The sequence below is a fragment of the Procambarus clarkii genome, chromosome 81 (genome assembly GCF_040958095.1).
Source record: "Procambarus clarkii isolate CNS0578487 chromosome 81, FALCON_Pclarkii_2.0, whole genome shotgun sequence".
Classification (NCBI taxonomy): Eukaryota; Metazoa; Arthropoda; class Malacostraca; order Decapoda; family Cambaridae; genus Procambarus; species Procambarus clarkii.
Window position 1 is genome coordinate 4069704 of NC_091230.1, and position 17385 is coordinate 4087088.

At 46.8% G+C, this 17385-nt stretch overlaps 1 protein-coding gene across 1 annotated transcript in view; it reads right to left on the reverse strand.

Annotated features, from left to right (window-relative positions):
• The window catches only part of LOC123752158 (tyrosine-protein kinase receptor Tie-1-like), a 41545-nt gene extending 26010 nt beyond the window's left edge, over positions 1–15535 (reverse strand). Inside the window, exons 1-2 of the mRNA XM_069315481.1 lie at positions 15493–15535; positions 4854–4912 (exon numbers count right to left, since the gene is read on the reverse strand). Of these exons, the coding sequence (XP_069171582.1) occupies positions 4854–4893 (40 nt within the window). The 5' untranslated portion in view covers positions 4894–4912; positions 15493–15535. The remainder of the gene's footprint in view (positions 1–4853; positions 4913–15492) is intronic.
• Positions 15536–17385: the final 1850 nt, after the last annotated feature.

Consider the following 17385-nt stretch of genomic DNA (forward strand, 5'->3'; position numbering starts at 1 on the left):
CGTATTCACTGAAGTTACCTGTATTCACTGAAGTTACCTGTATTCACTGAAGTTACCTGTATTCACTGAAGTTACCCATATTCACTGAAGTTACCCATATTCACTGAAGTTACCCATATTCACTGAAGTTACCCATATTCACTGAAGTTACCCATATTCACTGAAGTTACCCATATTCACTGAAGTTACCTGTATTCACTGAAGTTACCTGTATTCACTGACCCATATACTACAACAGAGCGAGGAAGGTGTGGTCAAGTAAGGAGATAAGGGTGTTTTTAGCAGGTAAAGGGTTTGTGGTAGTGAAGGTCCCATCATTATACAAACTGTAGTGGAGTGTGAACACTGACCTCAGGGTGGAGCATAGTGTTAGTCCACATAACGTCACCACAACTCTGGCCTCGGGGAGGAGCATAATGTTAGTCCACATAACGTCACCACAACTCTGGCCTCGGGGAGGAGCATAATGTTAGTCCACATAACGTCACCACAACACTGGCCTCGGGGAGGAGCATAATGTTAGTCCACATAACGTCACCACAACACCGGCCTCGGGGAGGAGCATAATGTTAGTCCACATAACGTCACCACAACACTGGCCTCGGGGAGGAGCATAATGTTAGTCCACATAACGTCACCACAACACTGACCTCGGGGAGGAGCATAATGTTAGTCCACATAACGTCACCACAACACTGGCCTCGGGGAGGAGCACAGTGTTAGTCCACATAACGTCACCACAACACTGGCCTCGGGGAGGAGCATAATGTTAGTCCACATAACGTCACCACAACACTGGCCTCGGGGAGGAGCATAATGTTAGTCCACATAACGTCACCACAACACTGACCTCGGGGAGGAGCACAGTGTTAGTCCACATAACGTCACCACAACACCGGCCTCGGGGAGGAGCACAGTGTTAGTCCACATAACGTCACCACAACACTGACAGTCTTGTGTTGGTCCTCTAGTTTTGGGTTACGTAATTACTGCTGCTTTAAGGCAGGTTCCTATTCTGTCGTTCTCTCTGAATATAAGATTGGCATTGTTGCAGTCGTTTTGGGGGGGTTTTGTGTTCCACTGACGAATGAATGGAGTTTTATATCCTCCAGCTCTATAGGCGTGATGTTCCATGTGTTCCATTGATAGAGGCGTTGTGTTCCATGTGTTCCAGTGATATAGTCATTATGTTCCCCGTGTTCCAATGATAGTGACGTATTGTTCCATGTGTCCCAGTGATAGAAGCCTTATATTCCATGTGTTCCAGCCATACAGGTATGGTGTTCCACGTGTCACAGTGATAGAGGTGTTATACTCCATGTGTTCCAATAATTGAGGCGAAGTGTTCTATGTGTCCCGGGGATAGAGGCGAATTGTTCTATGTGTCCCAGTGATATAAGCGGGGTATTCTTCTTGTTCTAGTACTCACATAGTTGTGCTTGCGGGGGTTGAGCTTTGGCTCTTTGGTTCCGCCTCTCACTCTTCAATCTACTAGTGTACATATTCCTGAGCTTCTCGAGCTCTATCTTATCAACATTTGAATCTGTGTATGGAGTCAGCCTCCACCACATCTCTTCCAAGTGCATTCAATTTGCTGACTACTCTAACACTGAATAAGATCTTTCTAATGTTTCTGTGGTTCATTTGGGTACTCAGGTTCCACCTATGTCCTCTTGTGGGTGTACCACCGGTGTTAAATAATCCATCTCTGTCTACCCTGTGATTTCCCCTGGCTGCAAAAGGCTGCAGTTCACGCAGCCTTTCCTCCAAATTCATGCCTCTTAGTTCTGGGACTAGCCTAGTGGCATACCTCAGAACTATTTCCAGCTTCGTCTTGCGCTTGACAAGGTACGGGATCCATGTTGGGGCTGCATACTCTAGGATTGGGCTAACATACGTGGTATTCAAGGTTTTGAAAGATTCCTCACACAGGTTTCTGAAGGCAGTTCTGATTTTTGCCAGTCTCACATACGCCGCCGATGTTATTCTTTTGATGTGGGCTTCAGGAAACAGGTTTGGCGTGATATCAACTCCTAGATATTTCTCTCTGTCCGTTTCGAGAGAGAAAGATCTAGGAGTTGTTCCAATAGTAGATGCGTGGTACGCCATGTGTTCCAATGATAGAAACGTGGTGCTCCATGTGTTGCAGTTTTAGAGGCGTGGTGTTACATATGTCCCAGTGATAAAGGTGTATAGTTCCATGAGTTCTAATAATAGAGGAGAAGTGTTCCAGGTGCCCAATAGAGACGACATGTTCTTCGTGTTCCAGTGATAGAGTTGTAGTGTTCTATGTGTTCCAGTTATAGAGGCTTGGTATTTATGTGTTCCAGTGATAGAGGCGTTGTGTCATGTGTTCCAGTGATAGAGGCGTGGTATTCCATGTGTTCCAATAATAGAGTTGTGGAATTCCATGTGTTTGAGTGATGTAGGCGTTGTGTTCCATGTGTTCCAGTGATGTTGTCGTGTTGTTCCACGTGTTCTAGTGATGATGGCGTGGTGTTCCATGTGTTCCAGTGATGTTGGCGTGTTGTTCCACGTGTTCTAGTGATGTTGGCGTGGTGTTCCATGTGTTCCAGTTAAGTAGGTAAGGTGTTCCATGTGTTCTAGTGATATAGGCGTGGTGTTCCATGTGTTCTAATGATGTAAGCGTGGTGTTCCACGTGTTCCAGTGATGTAGGTAAGGTGCTCCATGTGTTCTAGTGATGTATGCACGGTATTTCATGTGTTCCAGTGATGTAAGCGTGGTGTTCTTTGTGTTCCAGTTATGTAGGCGTGGTATTCCATGTGTTCTAATGATGTGTGCGTGGTGTTCCATATGTTCTAATGATGTAGGCGTGGTGTTCCATGTGTTCCATTGACGTAGGCGTGGTGTTCCATTGATGTAGACGTGGTGTTCCATTGATGGAGGCGTGGTGTTCCAGTGATGGAGGCGTGGTGTTCCATTTATGTAGGCGTGGTGTTCCAGTGATGTAGGCGTGGTGTTCCAGTGATGTAGGCGTGGTGTTCCAGTGATGTAGGCGTGGTGTTCCAGTGATGTAGGCGTGGTGTTCCAGTGATGTAGGCGTGGTGTTCCAGTGATGGAGGCGTGGTGTTCCAGTGATGTAGGCGTGGTGTTCCAGTGATGTAGGCGTGGTGTTCCAGTGATGTAGGCGTGGTGTTCCAGTGATGTAGGCGTGGTGTTCCAGTGATGGAGGCGTGGTGTTCCAGTGATGTAGGCGTGGTGTTCCAGTGATGTAGGCGTGGTGTTCCAGTGATGGAGGCGTGGTGTTCCAGTGATGTAGGCGTGGTGTTCCAGTGATGGAGGCGTGGTGTTCCAGTGATGTAGGCGTGGTGTTCCAGTGATGTAGGCGTGGTGTTCCAGTGATGTAGGCGTGGTGTTCCAGTGATGGAGGCGTGGTGTTCCAGTGATGGAGGCGTGGTGTTCCAGTGATGGAAGCGTGGTGTTCCAGTGATGGAGGCGTGGTGTTCCAGTGATGGAGGCGTGGTGTTCCAGTGATGGAGGCGTGGTGTTCCAGTGATGAAGGCGTGGTGTTCCATTTATGTAGGCGTGGTGTTTCAGTGATGAAGGCGTGGTGTTCCAGTGATGGAGGCGTGGTGTTCCAGTGATGGAGGCGTGGTGTTCCAGTGATGGAGGCGTGGTGTTCCAGTGATGGAGGCGTGGTGTTCCAGTGATGTAGGCGTGGTGTTCCAGTGATGGAGGCGTGGTGTTCCAGTGATGTAGGCGTGGTGTTCCAGTGATGGAGGCGTGGTGTTCCAGTGATGGAAGCGTGGTGTTCCAGTGATGGAGGCGTGGTGTTCCAGTGATGGAAGCGTGGTGTTCCAGTGATGGAGGCATGGTGTTCCAGTGATGTAGGCGTGGTGTTCCAGTGATGGAGGCGTGGTGTTCCAGTGATGGAGGCGTGGTGTTCCAGTGATGTAGGCGTGGTGTTCCAGTGATGTAGGCGTGGTGTTCCAGTGATGGAGGCGTGGTGTTCCAGTGATGTAGGCGTGGTGTTCCAGTGATGTAGGCGTGGTGTTCCAGTGATGGAGGCGTGGTGTTCCAGTGATGGAGGCGTGGTGTTCCAGTGATGGAGGCGTGGTGTTCCAGTGATGTAGGCGTGGTGTTCCAGTGATGTAGGCGTGGTGTTCCAGTGATGTAGGCGTGGTGTTCCAGTGATGTAGGCGTGGTGTTCCAGTGATGGAGGCGTGGTGTTCCAGTGATGTAGGTGTGGTGTTCCAGTGATGTAGGCGTGGTGTTCCAGTGATGGAGGCGTGGTGTTCCAGTGATGGAGGCGTGGTGTTCCAGTGATGGAGGCGTGGTGTTCCAGTGATGTAGGCGTGGTGTTCCAGTGATGTAGGCGTGGTGTTCCAGTGATGTAGGCGTGGTGTTCCAGTGATGTAGGCGTGGTGTTCCAGTGATGGAAGCGTGGGGGTTTTCTATGTTTCATTTTTTAAAATGTGGTGTTCCTTGTTCCATTGACGTATTCTATCCGCATTCATAATTGTTTAGTTTTATTTGCTCACACAACGGAACTTCTTACACTGACGCCTAACATTCTCTGGAAGGATAACGTAATGTGTGTCCCTCCAGTTCCCGTCTAGGACAAATGTGTGTACCTCCAGTTCCCGTCTAGGACAAATGTGTGTACCTCCAGTTCCCGTCTAGGATAAATGTATGTACCTCCAGTTCCCGTCCAGGATAAAGTTCACAGTCGTCTAATTCTCCGGTAAAATGCAATTTACTATAATCTAAGAACTTAATATTCTAATTTAACTTAAATATAACATTTTAAACAATTGTCATCATACACGTCATCATACTCTCAGCAACGGTCATTATATCATTATAATAGAAAGATAAAGATCAGACTTACTCAGTACAATGAGGAGACGTCTGGCAGCCCTGGCGGCCATCTTGCCCGATCACTGCCACCTGCAGGACAAGGATATTACTTTATTATTAACCCCATACCCATGCTGTGGGAGTGTACCCCATACCCATGCTGTGGGAGTGTACCCCATACCCATGCTGTGGGAGTGTACCCCATACCCATGCTGTGGGAGTGTACCCCATACCCATGCTGTGGGAGTGTACCCCATACCCATGCTGTGGGAGTGTACCCCATACCCATGCTGTGGGAGTGTACCCCATACCCATGCTGTGGGAGTGTACCCCATACCCATGCTGTGGGAGTGTTCCCCATACCCATGCTGTGGGAGGAGTGCCCCATACCCATGTTGTGGGAGTGTTCCCCATACCCATGCTTTGTGAGTGTACCCCCATCCCCATGCTGTGGAGTGTACCCCATACTCATGTTGTGAGAGGTATATCCCATATTCAAGCAGTGGACGGTGATTGAACATTTACATCATACCCATACTGTTAGTGCTGGTAGGAGATATACCTCATACCAATGTTGTTAATGGTATTGGAAGGTGTATCCCATACCCATGTTGTTAATGGTATTGGAAGATGTACCCCATACCCCATGTTGTGAGTGGTGATGGAATATGTACCCCCATTTGTGGGAAACATCCACGGTATTATATTAATAAGTATCCAAATGGAGTTTCGCAGTCGTAAGCACCTGCCGACTGGGCGTCTCATGGTTGTTGCTTGACGAATATCAGCCCACTTGGCAGTCGATTTATTAACACCGGTTTGCGAGGTGTTCATTTATCCAAAATTAATAATAAAAGTTACAGCTTAATCCTACCCGACCAGGATACGAACCCAGGCCAAAGCGCTCGTGAAACGCTTACCGAGCGTCATATCTCTACGCCACGGAGACCGCAAACTGTTAACTTTAATTCCACTTCAGGATTAACCAGTGATGTTCTAGAGACTAAACAAATCAGTCTCAACTCCGTCTCTTTAGTGTTACACTGAAGCACTAAACAAGTGCTGCAGTGTAACGTAGAAAATAAACAGTGCTTACCAAGATTACCAAGGCCTGTGGGGTCTTCCTTCGTTCATGTGTTGGACTAGAGAGGGAATTGACAGAATATTGAGCAACAAGTGCTCCCGGGACAGGTGTTGTGCAGGTGAAGTCTAGGCAGCAACGTATGCGACGGCTGATAGCTTCACAGTGATGACGTAGTGGCTGGGTCAATCCTCCGTGAGGGAATCAGTCTGACACGACACGTCAATGTGGACGGATGTGTGAAGGTTGATCCTGTCAATCTGACAGTAATACGCCACTCCCGTGGATCTTACGCGTCACCCGTAGTCTGCAAGTACGCCGAGAGGGAATTGACGGAATATTGAGCATCAAGTGCTCCAGGGTCGGGTGCTGTGCAGGTGAAGTCTAGGCAGTATCGTCTGGGACGTCTGATAACTTCACAGTGACGACGTAGCGGCTGGGCCAATCCACTGGGAAGTAGTGAAAGAAGATACTGATTGGGAATCCGTACGACTGCAGCCGAGACGTAGGTTGGCAGCCGTAGTTGGGAGGAGAAGTTGACGGCCGGGAGACCGACTCCAACCCTACAAGACGTGGAGGAGGAGCACGGACCCGCGGAGGACAGAACACGGAGACGACGCGTTTATTTTGGGACGTTGATTGGGTTCCTGGAGGACACGACAGGGTGTGTGTGGGGGCGTTCCCTACACGAGGCGGGAGCCTGGACCAGGAGCTACAACTCAACTCTCACCGGAGGATAGGTGGAAGTAGGTGATTCTAGTTTCCCTCCCAATTCCCCTTTAGTCAGCTATATTGTTTAGCCAGAGTATTTTGTATGTCGTGAGCAAGGCTCACCAATGTCACGGTAGGACACAGTTGTGAGAAGTGGGGCTGGAGAAAGCTCTCACAGGATATTTGCGGTGTGTGGATACACCTGTATTATTATTGAAGAGTTTGCTGTGTTAGTTGATGAATTCTTTCATGTGACATTTATGGTATAACTTATGCCAGAGAAAATATATATATAAAGTGAACCAGTTATTGGTGTTAGGCTATGTGCCCAGTATTGATATTATTACTATTATTGATATCTATGATTTATCTATATATATACATGCTTGTGTGTTGAATAATTTCTCATGTGTGCAGTGATCAATTGAATATTCGCCTACGAAAGGAATTACTGAGAACTCCAGTATTATATCTTGTAGCATTCGTTATCATTATATGAAGTACAGTGTGTTAGGCCATGATAGTGAATTATTATATTCATTAATATAGAAATATGTGATTGAGCTCAAGATCAGTGCAGTGAATCATCTGCGTTCTGTTGCCATTATAGCAGTAATCGTGTTGTGTGTTAATACAGTGATAGTTGAGAATTTAAAGAAACAGGCGTCTCACGCCAGACAAACAGATAAACGAACATTCGCGCGGTGAGAATCGCTCAGCTGATTTTGACATTTGACGCGAGGGGGAGAGCGTGTTGCCATATAGTGTGCCCAAATTATATGTGGAGAGAGAGAGAGCAACTCCTGCTTGTACTTGTTCGCCTGTGGATATACGAATATGATCTCTTGAGTTTTAAGTAAAATACAAAATTTCTTCTCGTTTGTATTACCCCTCCATAATTCTTGCTGCTACCTAACTATTACAAAGGTGAGAGTGATAGATACATACCTGCCTGATATCTGATCTATTGAGTGTGTTCTTGCCGCTGTTACCACAATTTCACCAAACCACTGACGTGTTACTGAACACAGGCAACACCAGTTGGTGATCTTGTGGTTAATAGTAGAGCCCTTGCCGGGGCGGGCACACAGTTGAAAGAGCAACTGTGTACCCACTCATCTCTAACTACTAAGGCCGGTTGGGGATCGACTGGGGTACTCTCCTGGCGTACAGTGGCGCCGCGAGGATGGAGTGAAGACCCGCAGGGCTACGGTGAGTAACGGTTATTGCTAATAGTGCGACCGTTGAGAGGACATCTTGTATACTGTTGCTCACCCTCTTATGATGAACCCCGACATTGGCGACCTTGCCAGGATAACGATCAAGGTAAAGGTTGCAGTTGTGGTACTTTGCAGTGGTATTAGATATCAGGTACAGGGTATCACTCATAGCACAAGATGGAGGATGATAAGGTAACAAGGTTCATTGACACTAGAGATGAGCAGGTGCTGGAGGAGTGCACCAAGGCACAGCTACAATCGATAGCAGACCACTTTGGGATAAAGCTGAGATCTTCCAAAGTGGGAGAGAGAAAACTAGAGATCATGGCACAGCTCAGGGCACGAGACGAAGCTTTGGGGGAGGAACGGCCACAAACACCTGCCAGTATGGGAGAACACCTGAGCATTGGTGGAAGCAGCAGAGGATCCAGCGGCAGCAGGCGCAGCGTTAAGCTGGAGATAATGAAGCTGCAGTTGGAAGCACAGCTGAAGCGAGAAGAACGCGAGGCACAGCTGTGCAGGGAAGAGCGAGAGGCGCAACTGAAAAGGGAAGAGCGAGAAGCAGAGGCACAGCTGCGCAAAGAAGAGCGAGAGGCACAGCAGCGCAAAGAAGAGCGAGAAGCAGAGGCACAGCTGCGCAAAGAAGAGCGAAAAGCAGAGGCACAGCTGCGCAGAGAAGAGCGAGATGCACAGCTGTGCAAGGAAAAACAAGAGCGAGAAGCACAGCTAAGGCGAGAGGAGCGCGAGCTAGAAGCTAGGCTGAAACAGCAGGAGATAGAAGCTAACAAGGATGTGGAGCTGAAGCGAGCTGAGCTGGGGCTAGGTCCACCTGCTCCGCCACAGCAGGAAGACCGCCGAGTGAGGGAGCGAGATTTGCCGGTCTTTGTACCAAACGAAGCTGAAGGTTTCTTCGACCACTTCGAGAAGGTCGCTACCTTGAAGAAGTGGCTGAGGGCGGAGTGGGCGGAGCTCGTTCAGAGTAGGCTCACCGGTGAAGCTCGTGAAGCCTACAACATGCTCGACCTCAGAGAGTGCACCGACTACGATGCTGTAAAGAGAGCTGTGCTCCATTCTTTCAAGCTCACGCCGGAATGTTACAGGAAGAGATTCAGGGAATGTACCCGTTCGCCAGGAAAATCTTATGCGGAGACGGTGAGGGACATGGAGAGAAAGTTCCTGAAGTGGCTGGAGTCTGAAGGAGCGAAGTCGGCTGAAGAGGTCAAGAGGCTAATGGTCATGGAGAAGTTTATGTAAGCTCTCTCCTGAGATCAGGGTTAGAGTAAAGGAGGCGGATATTAAGGACCTGAGAGCCGCGGCCGACAGAGCTGACATGCTGGAAGAAGCCCTGCGACCACACCGAGAGGGACGGCACCGACCGCCCGTACACTCCATATATGGTAGAAGATATAGAAGGACGGATGGGTGGAGGACAGGAGCGAGTTCTCCCGAGTCCCACCTCTCGAGTGGAGACAGTGGAGGATCAAAGGGTGCTGTGGAGCCGGTAAAGAAGTCCCAAGCTGAGAGCTCAAGAGTTGTTGCCGAGACGGAGGAGTCGACGAATGGCACGAGGAAGATCCACAGAAGAAGAAGGATCCGCTGCTACAACTGCGGAGTATTCGGACACGTCGCGCGGGAATGCAGACACCCTGAGCAGCGGGGGAACGTGGCTTTCATGAGGGTAGAGGACCAGATGGCCGAGAGGGTGTGGGATGAACCCGTACTGAGTGGGGAGATAAGAGTTCACCCATTCGTGTGTGAGGGAACCGTAAGGATGGGGGACACAGACCCCATTCCGGTGAGAATATTAAGAGACACTGGGGCCGATTTTACCCTGGTGAGCAAAACCCTGTTCCCCGAGGGTTACGAGAGTACCAGTGTGGGGGTGGCAAGTGTGACCACTTTATCAAATCACCTCATTCTTTGGGGCAAACGTGAGAAACACAAATGCGAACAAGCCTGAATGGTCCCCAGGACTATATGCGACTGAAAACTCACACCCCAGAAGTGACTCGAACCCATACTCCCAGGAGCAACGCAACTGGTAACTACAGGACGCCTTAATCCTCTTGACCATCACGGCCGGACAAAAGGAAGTGATAGCCAAAGCTATTTGAACCACTTCCCCGCCGGCACTCAGATGGTAATCTTGGGCATAGCATTTTTTCAAATCCCCTCATTCTTTTGGGCACACGTAAGAAACACAAATGCGAACAAGCCTGAATGGTCCCCAGGACTATATGCGACTGAAAACTCACACCCCAGAAGTGACTCGAACCTCGAACCACTTCCGAGTGCCGGCGGGGAAGTGGTTCAAATTGCTTCGGCTATCACTTTCTTTTGTCCGGTCGTGATGGTCAAGCGGATTAAGGCTGAGAAGTGCGTTCTGGCTACTAGGTACGACATACATATATATATATGTTGTACCTAGTAGCCAGAACGTCGTACTCGGCCTGCTATGCAAGGTCCGATTTGCCTAATAAGCCAAGATTTCCTGAATTAATATATTTTCTCTAATTTTTTTCTTATGAAATGATAAAACTACCCATTTCATTATGTTTGAGGCCAATTTTTTTTATTTGAGTTAAAATTAACGTAGATATATGACCGAACCTAACCAACCCTACCTAACCTAACCTAACCTATCTTTATAGGTTAGGTTAGGTAGCCGAAAAAGTTAGGTTAGGTTACGTAGGTTAGGTAGTCGAAAAACAATTAATTTGTGAAAACTTGGCTTATTAGGCAAATCGGGCCTTGCATAGTAGGCTGAGAAGTGCGTTCTGGCTACTAGGTACGACATTATATATATATATATATATATATATATATATATATATATAATGAGGCAGCAATGAACTGTATAAGAGGGCAACATTGACCGAGTAAGTTGTAGTAGTAACTCTTATACTGAGGAAGCAGGAACGCTTCTATGGAGGCAGCGCTAACCCACATTTGGAGGCTGCCTCAGCATCTCCTTATTTAGCATCAGCAACTTAATATCCTGTTTCATATGTTACACAACATCATCGCCTAATATTGCTTCAGCATCTCTTCATAGAGCATCAGCATCTCCTTATACGGCATTGACATTGCCTTATACCTCATCATCTCCTTATACCTCAACTTCTCCTTATACCTCAGCATCTCCTTATACCTCAGTATCTACTTATATTTCACCATCAGTATCTCACTATATAGCATCACCTTCTCCTTATAATACAGCAGCATCTGTATGCTGAGAATGTATTTATACATTCTGACACTATATTGTGATGCTGGATTGTTATCCAGCATCAGATTCTCATTATAAAGCATCAGCATTTTCTTGTATGTCAGCATCTCCTTATTCAGCAGAATCTCATAATTCAAGATCAGCATCCCCTTATACAGCATCAGCATTTTCTTGAATATCAGCACCTCCTTATACAGCATCTCTTTAAACAGCATCACAATATTATATATCATCAGCATTTGCTTGAACAGCATCTCCATCATATATATCATCAACATCTTATAGAGCACCAGCATATCTTTATACAGCATCTCTTTACACATCATGATCATTTTATATGTCATAAGTATCTCCTAAAGCATCACAATCTTATATATCAGCATCACCATCTTATATATCAGCATCACCATCGTAAATAACATTTGCATCTCCTTATACAGCATCAGCATCTTCTTATATATCATTATCTTATACAGCATCAGGATATCCTAACAAAGCATTAGTGTCTTCGTGTACAGCATGAGCATCTCCTATGCCTTAACAGGATGCCAAATTTCTAGTGGCTGAGTTTGTTATCGCGAGAACGGATGCTGTAGCTAGACCAAGAATCATGAGGGAGATTGTCTCCAAGTTTCCACTGTGCCAAGTACGCATTAGTAACGCGATACTGTAATACTTTTAAGGGCAGACTATTACTACCAGTTCCATACTGGACACACTAAACAATAGGAAATGGACCTGTGGAAGTCAGCAGGAGGCGTGTTACTCACAGGTACAGTCTTAAGCCTGAAGAAGCCTATGCCTGCCATCAAACAATACTACAAAAAAAAACAAATTTGTGAGCTGCATATAAACCTCCAGCAAATAAGTACCAAGGAGAACACAGCTGACTATAAAACCGAAGACTGATTTTGATACAGTTATTATTAGCCGAGATAGTTTCCATGGGCCTCGGTGGATAGACAGTGACCAGTAGCCTAACCAGCCACAAGTCATTGTGATCAATGTCACAGATCCCACTGAAGTCCAAGAACCATACCTGTCTGTAGTAGTTGACCACATTAAGTCCTTTGAGCAAATACAATTTAACAAAGCTAGAAACCTAGTAACATAAGAGTTAGCAGGAAAATTAAATCGCCTAAACCTTTAACACCTGCAACTCCAACAGGGAACATCCGTCCTGTATAAACTTACACACAAAGGTGCCACTAAATAATAACAGCAAAACTCCTTACGTGAGTAACCGCGTTAAGGAAATCAGTGAGTTGTCAGCAGGGTTCAAATTAAAATATATACTCCACCAAAGAGAATCCAGCTGACTACCTCTCCAGAGGCCTGACCTATATTAATTCAATTAGCCTGTACCGAGATGTGGTTCAATGGACCTCAGTGGCTAGTCAGTGACCAGTGGCCTAAACTAAAGCCACAAGTTATTGTGAGCAATGTTTCTGCTCCCACTGAGAAACCAGAACCAACTCAAACTTTGGTAATTGATCCTATCTTATCTTGAGGTTCTCTTGAGATGATTTCGGTGCTTAGCGTCCCCGCGGCCCGGTCCCCGACCAAGCCTCCTCTTCGTTACACCCCCCCCCCCCCCAGGAAGCAGCCGGTAGCAGCTGACTAACTCCCAGGTACCTTTTGACTAACTCCCAGGTAAATATTTACTGCTAGGTAACAGGGGCATCAGGGTGAAAAAAACGTTTTGCCCATTTGTCTCCGTCTCCACCGGGGATCGAACCCGGAACCTCTGGACTATGAATCCGAAGCGCTGTCCACCCAGCTGTCAGGTGCCCACATCCTAATAAGTTCTCTGATCTTAATAAACTGTTAGGTGTCACGCAAAAGGTATTTGATTTCCTGAAAAAATAAAAATAAAATATAAATTTAGTGCTCTAAAATACTGGGTCAAAAGAGCCCAAACCGAAACATATGGGATGGATCTTGAAAACGTCCCTAATAAAATTATTAAAGATCTAGGTCTCTGGGATTACCCAGACAACTATATCATATTAAGGTGCGGGGGCCGCTTACAGCACGCCTAAGTAGATTTAGAAATGAAACATTCAATGTTTATCCCCCTTTAACCTCAGAGTGAGCAGTCTAATTGTGTTACATATACACAAACACTGCACTATATATGGTAGGGTGCTAGATTCCCTCAACTCCTTGAGACAACAGTTCTGACTTCCTTAAGGTCGTCAGACTGTAAAGTCAATATTAAAATCTTGTGAAGTCTGCCGGAGGTACGACGCTCCGGTGTGTCATTTTCCAGGACCCTCTCCACTCCATAAGGAAAGAGTTGTCCACCTTCGTCCTTTTGAGACCACTGGCGTGGACTACACAGGAGCCATAACCCTAACAGGCACTAAAGACAAAGTTCCAGTGAAGGCTTACATCTGCCTATTCACCTGTGCCACAACAAGGGGAGTACACTTAGAAGTGACCCCCGACATGAGTGCTGAATCGTTAGCATACAGGCGTTCTGCAGGTTTGCTGCCAGTCGATCCTGCCCAAAGTTGATGATTTCAGACAATGGGACATCAGAATCACCCAGTGGTATGCACTGCCTGAATCAATAGCAGTGCTACAGGAAGTTTGTACCCACCAGAACACCGTGACACGAAGACTTCAATGAGTGGATGGTAGGAACAGTGAAACGCTGTTTAAGGAAAACCCTCCATTGCCAAAAAATAGATCTCCAGGAGCTCTAAACCGTTGTCACAGAAATTGAATCTCACGTCAATAGCAGACCACTGACATACCTCTCTACCGATCACCCACAACGTGAACCATTAAGTCCATCTCATCTGATGTATGAGGATTTCTTACCCCTCTTGCATCCCTCACTGACGAGGGACCAGAAGCTCCTTCGTATGTCAGAGAGAGTGACTTGGTTCAGAGCTATTATCAGTGCGAATATTAGTATTGAGGGACACCAGAGTTTCTTATCATCACCACGACTTCGTTAGCCAAAAGGGAAGTGTTCAGTACCCGATTTGCCCATTTTATCTAACCATTTTTGGACATTATTGTAGATAAGGCTTACCGGTTATGGGCATGACAAGTCACCCTTAACGGGTAAGTCAAATCAAGGTATCCATAATCTCTTACCCTGATATAGATGTCAAATATTGGCTAATTATTGACCATTTGACGGTGGAATTGAAGGGGAAAAGGAGATAACAACACCGCATTATTTGGTACTGCACAATACATGTCCTGACGCTGGATTCTGCACAAAACACAAGTTCTGCACAGTTCTGCTCCAAATTATATTTAACATAAATGCTAAGCTGTTTTATGTTTTAACTAGCCCAATTAGTTGTAGACGAACCAATTGTAGCAAATTTCTTTAAGGTGGTTAATTTCGATTAATAGTCTATATGTATTAACCGCCCCTTCCCAAGTTTGTGAAAAGGAAAACTCCTAGCAGGAAAAATTTCTATATATACAGCCCACTTTGAATTAATAATATATTAAAATAAACTTAATAAATTAAATAATTTAAAAATAAATAAATAAATAAATAAATAAATAAATAAATAAATGAATAAATAAATTCATTTTGAGAGATTTCCCCGCAAATAATAATAATAATAATGAACAATTATAAAGTTACATGAATTCATATTGAACAATTCTTTCAAATCACATCAATATCTATGAAAATAGAATGTCTATCTGTCCGTCAGAGTCTGGAGGCCAGATTCATGCGAGTAGCCTCACCCAGTTTTTCCCAGTAATTAGTGTTGAGTACTGTATATGCTCAACATGGCTGGGTTGAAGTCGTCACCAATCAAGTAAGTACAGAATAGCAGCATGCCATAGAGGGCCCTTGTGAACTCCCGACTCTCACACCAGCATGATCTTCACAATGTTTTAAAACAAATTTCTTATCTCTATTTAATTAAACATATTGCCATGGCGTCGTATTGCACAATAATTCTATATATCATACTTTGGCCGTAATACACAATTAAATGATCACGGTGCTATCAACACAAGGTCCCTAACATTCTCAGTTGTGATTACATGTACGCCACCCACTCTGCAGCCCCCTCCCCAACCAAATCAGCCGAACCCATAAGACCAACCCACTAAGGCCCCCTCCAGCAATCCCCACCCTTCTCCACCAACAATGCACCAGTCTGGTGAAGGATCATGGGGGGGGGGGGGGGGAGACTGACTACTCACAGGGCTCCAGTCTGGTGAAGGATCACGAGGACTGATTACTCACCGGGCACCAGTCTGGTGAAGGATCATGGGGGGGGGGGACTGACTACTCACAGGGCTCCAGTCTGGTGAAGGATCACGAGGACTGATTACTCACCGGGCACCAGTCTGGTGAAGGATCACGGAGGGGGGGAGGGGGGACTGACTACTCACAGGGCTCCAGTCTGGTGAAGGATCACAGGGACTGACTACTCACAGGGCACCAGTCTGGTGAAGGATCACGGGGACTGACTACTCACCGGGCTCCAGTCTGGTGAAGGATCACGAGGACTGATTACTCACAGGGCACCAGTCTGGTGAAGGATCATGGGGACTGATTACTCACCGGGCACCAGTCTGGTGAAGGATCACGAGGACTGACTACTCACCGGGCTCCAGTCTGGTGAAGGATCACGGGGACTGACTACTCACCGGGCTCCAGTCTGGTGAAGGATCACGAGGACTGATTACTCACAGGGCACCAGTCTGGTGAAGGATCACAGGGACTGACTACTCACAGGGCACCAGTCTGGTGAAGGATCACGGGGACTGACTACTCACCGGGCTCCAGTCTGGTGAAGGATCACGAGGACTGATTACTCACAGGGCACCAGTCTGGTGAAGGATCATGGGGACTGATTACTCACCGGGCACCAGTCTGGTGAAGGATCACGAGGACTGACTACTCACCGGGCTCCAGTCTGGTGAAGGATCACGGGGACTGACTACTCACCGGGCTCCAGTCTGGTGAAGGATCACGAGGACTGATTACTCACAGGGCACCAGTCTGGTGAAGGATCACGAGGACTGATTACTCACAGGGCACCAGTCTGGTGAAGGATCACGAGGACTGACTACTCACCGGGCTCCAGTCTGGTGAAGGATCACGGGGACTGACTACTCACCGGGCTCCAGTCTGGTGAAGGATCACGAGGACTGATTACTCACAGGGCACCAGTCTGGTGAAGGATCACGGAGGGGGGGGGACTGACTACTCACAGGGCTCCAGTCTGGTGAAGGATCACGAGGACTGACTACTCACAGGGCACCAGTCTGGTGAAGGATCACGGGGACTGACTACTCACAGGGCACCAGTCTGGTGAAGGATCACTGGGTGACTGTGAAGAACTCTACCACACCAAGAGCGCAGTTTCCTCCAGAGACAGGATGTGTCAAAAGGGTCCCTCGACTCTCCGCAATCTTCAAATTTTTTCCTCAATTTTCCTCAGGGAAAGTTCAGTATAAAAGTTAGAGAAACACCCTGTTAGTGACTGTACTGGACACAGCTTGTGTGAGTATTGTCTAAGAATGTTCTGCAAGTGAGAATTACAAGTGTAAATATATCTTCAGGGAGAGTGTAAGAAAGTGTGACCTTCAAGCGTAAAGGTCACAGGTGAAGCAAAAATAAGCTTAAGAGTTTATCGTACTGGAGCGGCCGGATATAGATAACCCAGAGATATGAATGACGTCAGTTTGATGAAGATGAATTTCCTACAACAGTTTTTACTCTTTGTTCAGTTCTCATATATAACACAACGAATATATACAACCAGCTCACATGTAGGTAACAGCCAGCTCACATGTAGGTAACAACCAGCTCACATGAAGGTAACAGCCAGCTCACATGTAGGTAACAGCCAGCTCACATGTAGGTAACAACCAGCTCACATGAAGGTAACAGCCAGCTCACATGTAGGTAACAGCCAGCTCACATGTAGGTAACAGCCAGCTCACTTGTAGGTAACAGACAGCTCACTTGTAGGTAACAGACAGCTCACATGTAGGTAACAAAGAGCTCCCGTGTATGTAACAGTCAGATCACGCGTAGGTAACAGCCAGCTCACTTGTAGGTAACAGCCAGCTCACTTGTAGGTAACAGACAGCTCGCATGTAGGTAACAAAGAGCTCCCGTGTATGTAACAGATCACGCGTAGGTAACAGCCAGCTCACTTGTAGGTAACAGCCAGCTCACTTGTAGGTAACAGCCAGCTCACTTGTAGGTAACAGCCAGCTCACTTGTAGGTAACAGCCAGCTCACTTGTAGGTAACAGCCAGCTCACTTGTAGGTAACAGCCAGCTCACTTGTAGGTAACAGCCAGCTCACTTGTAG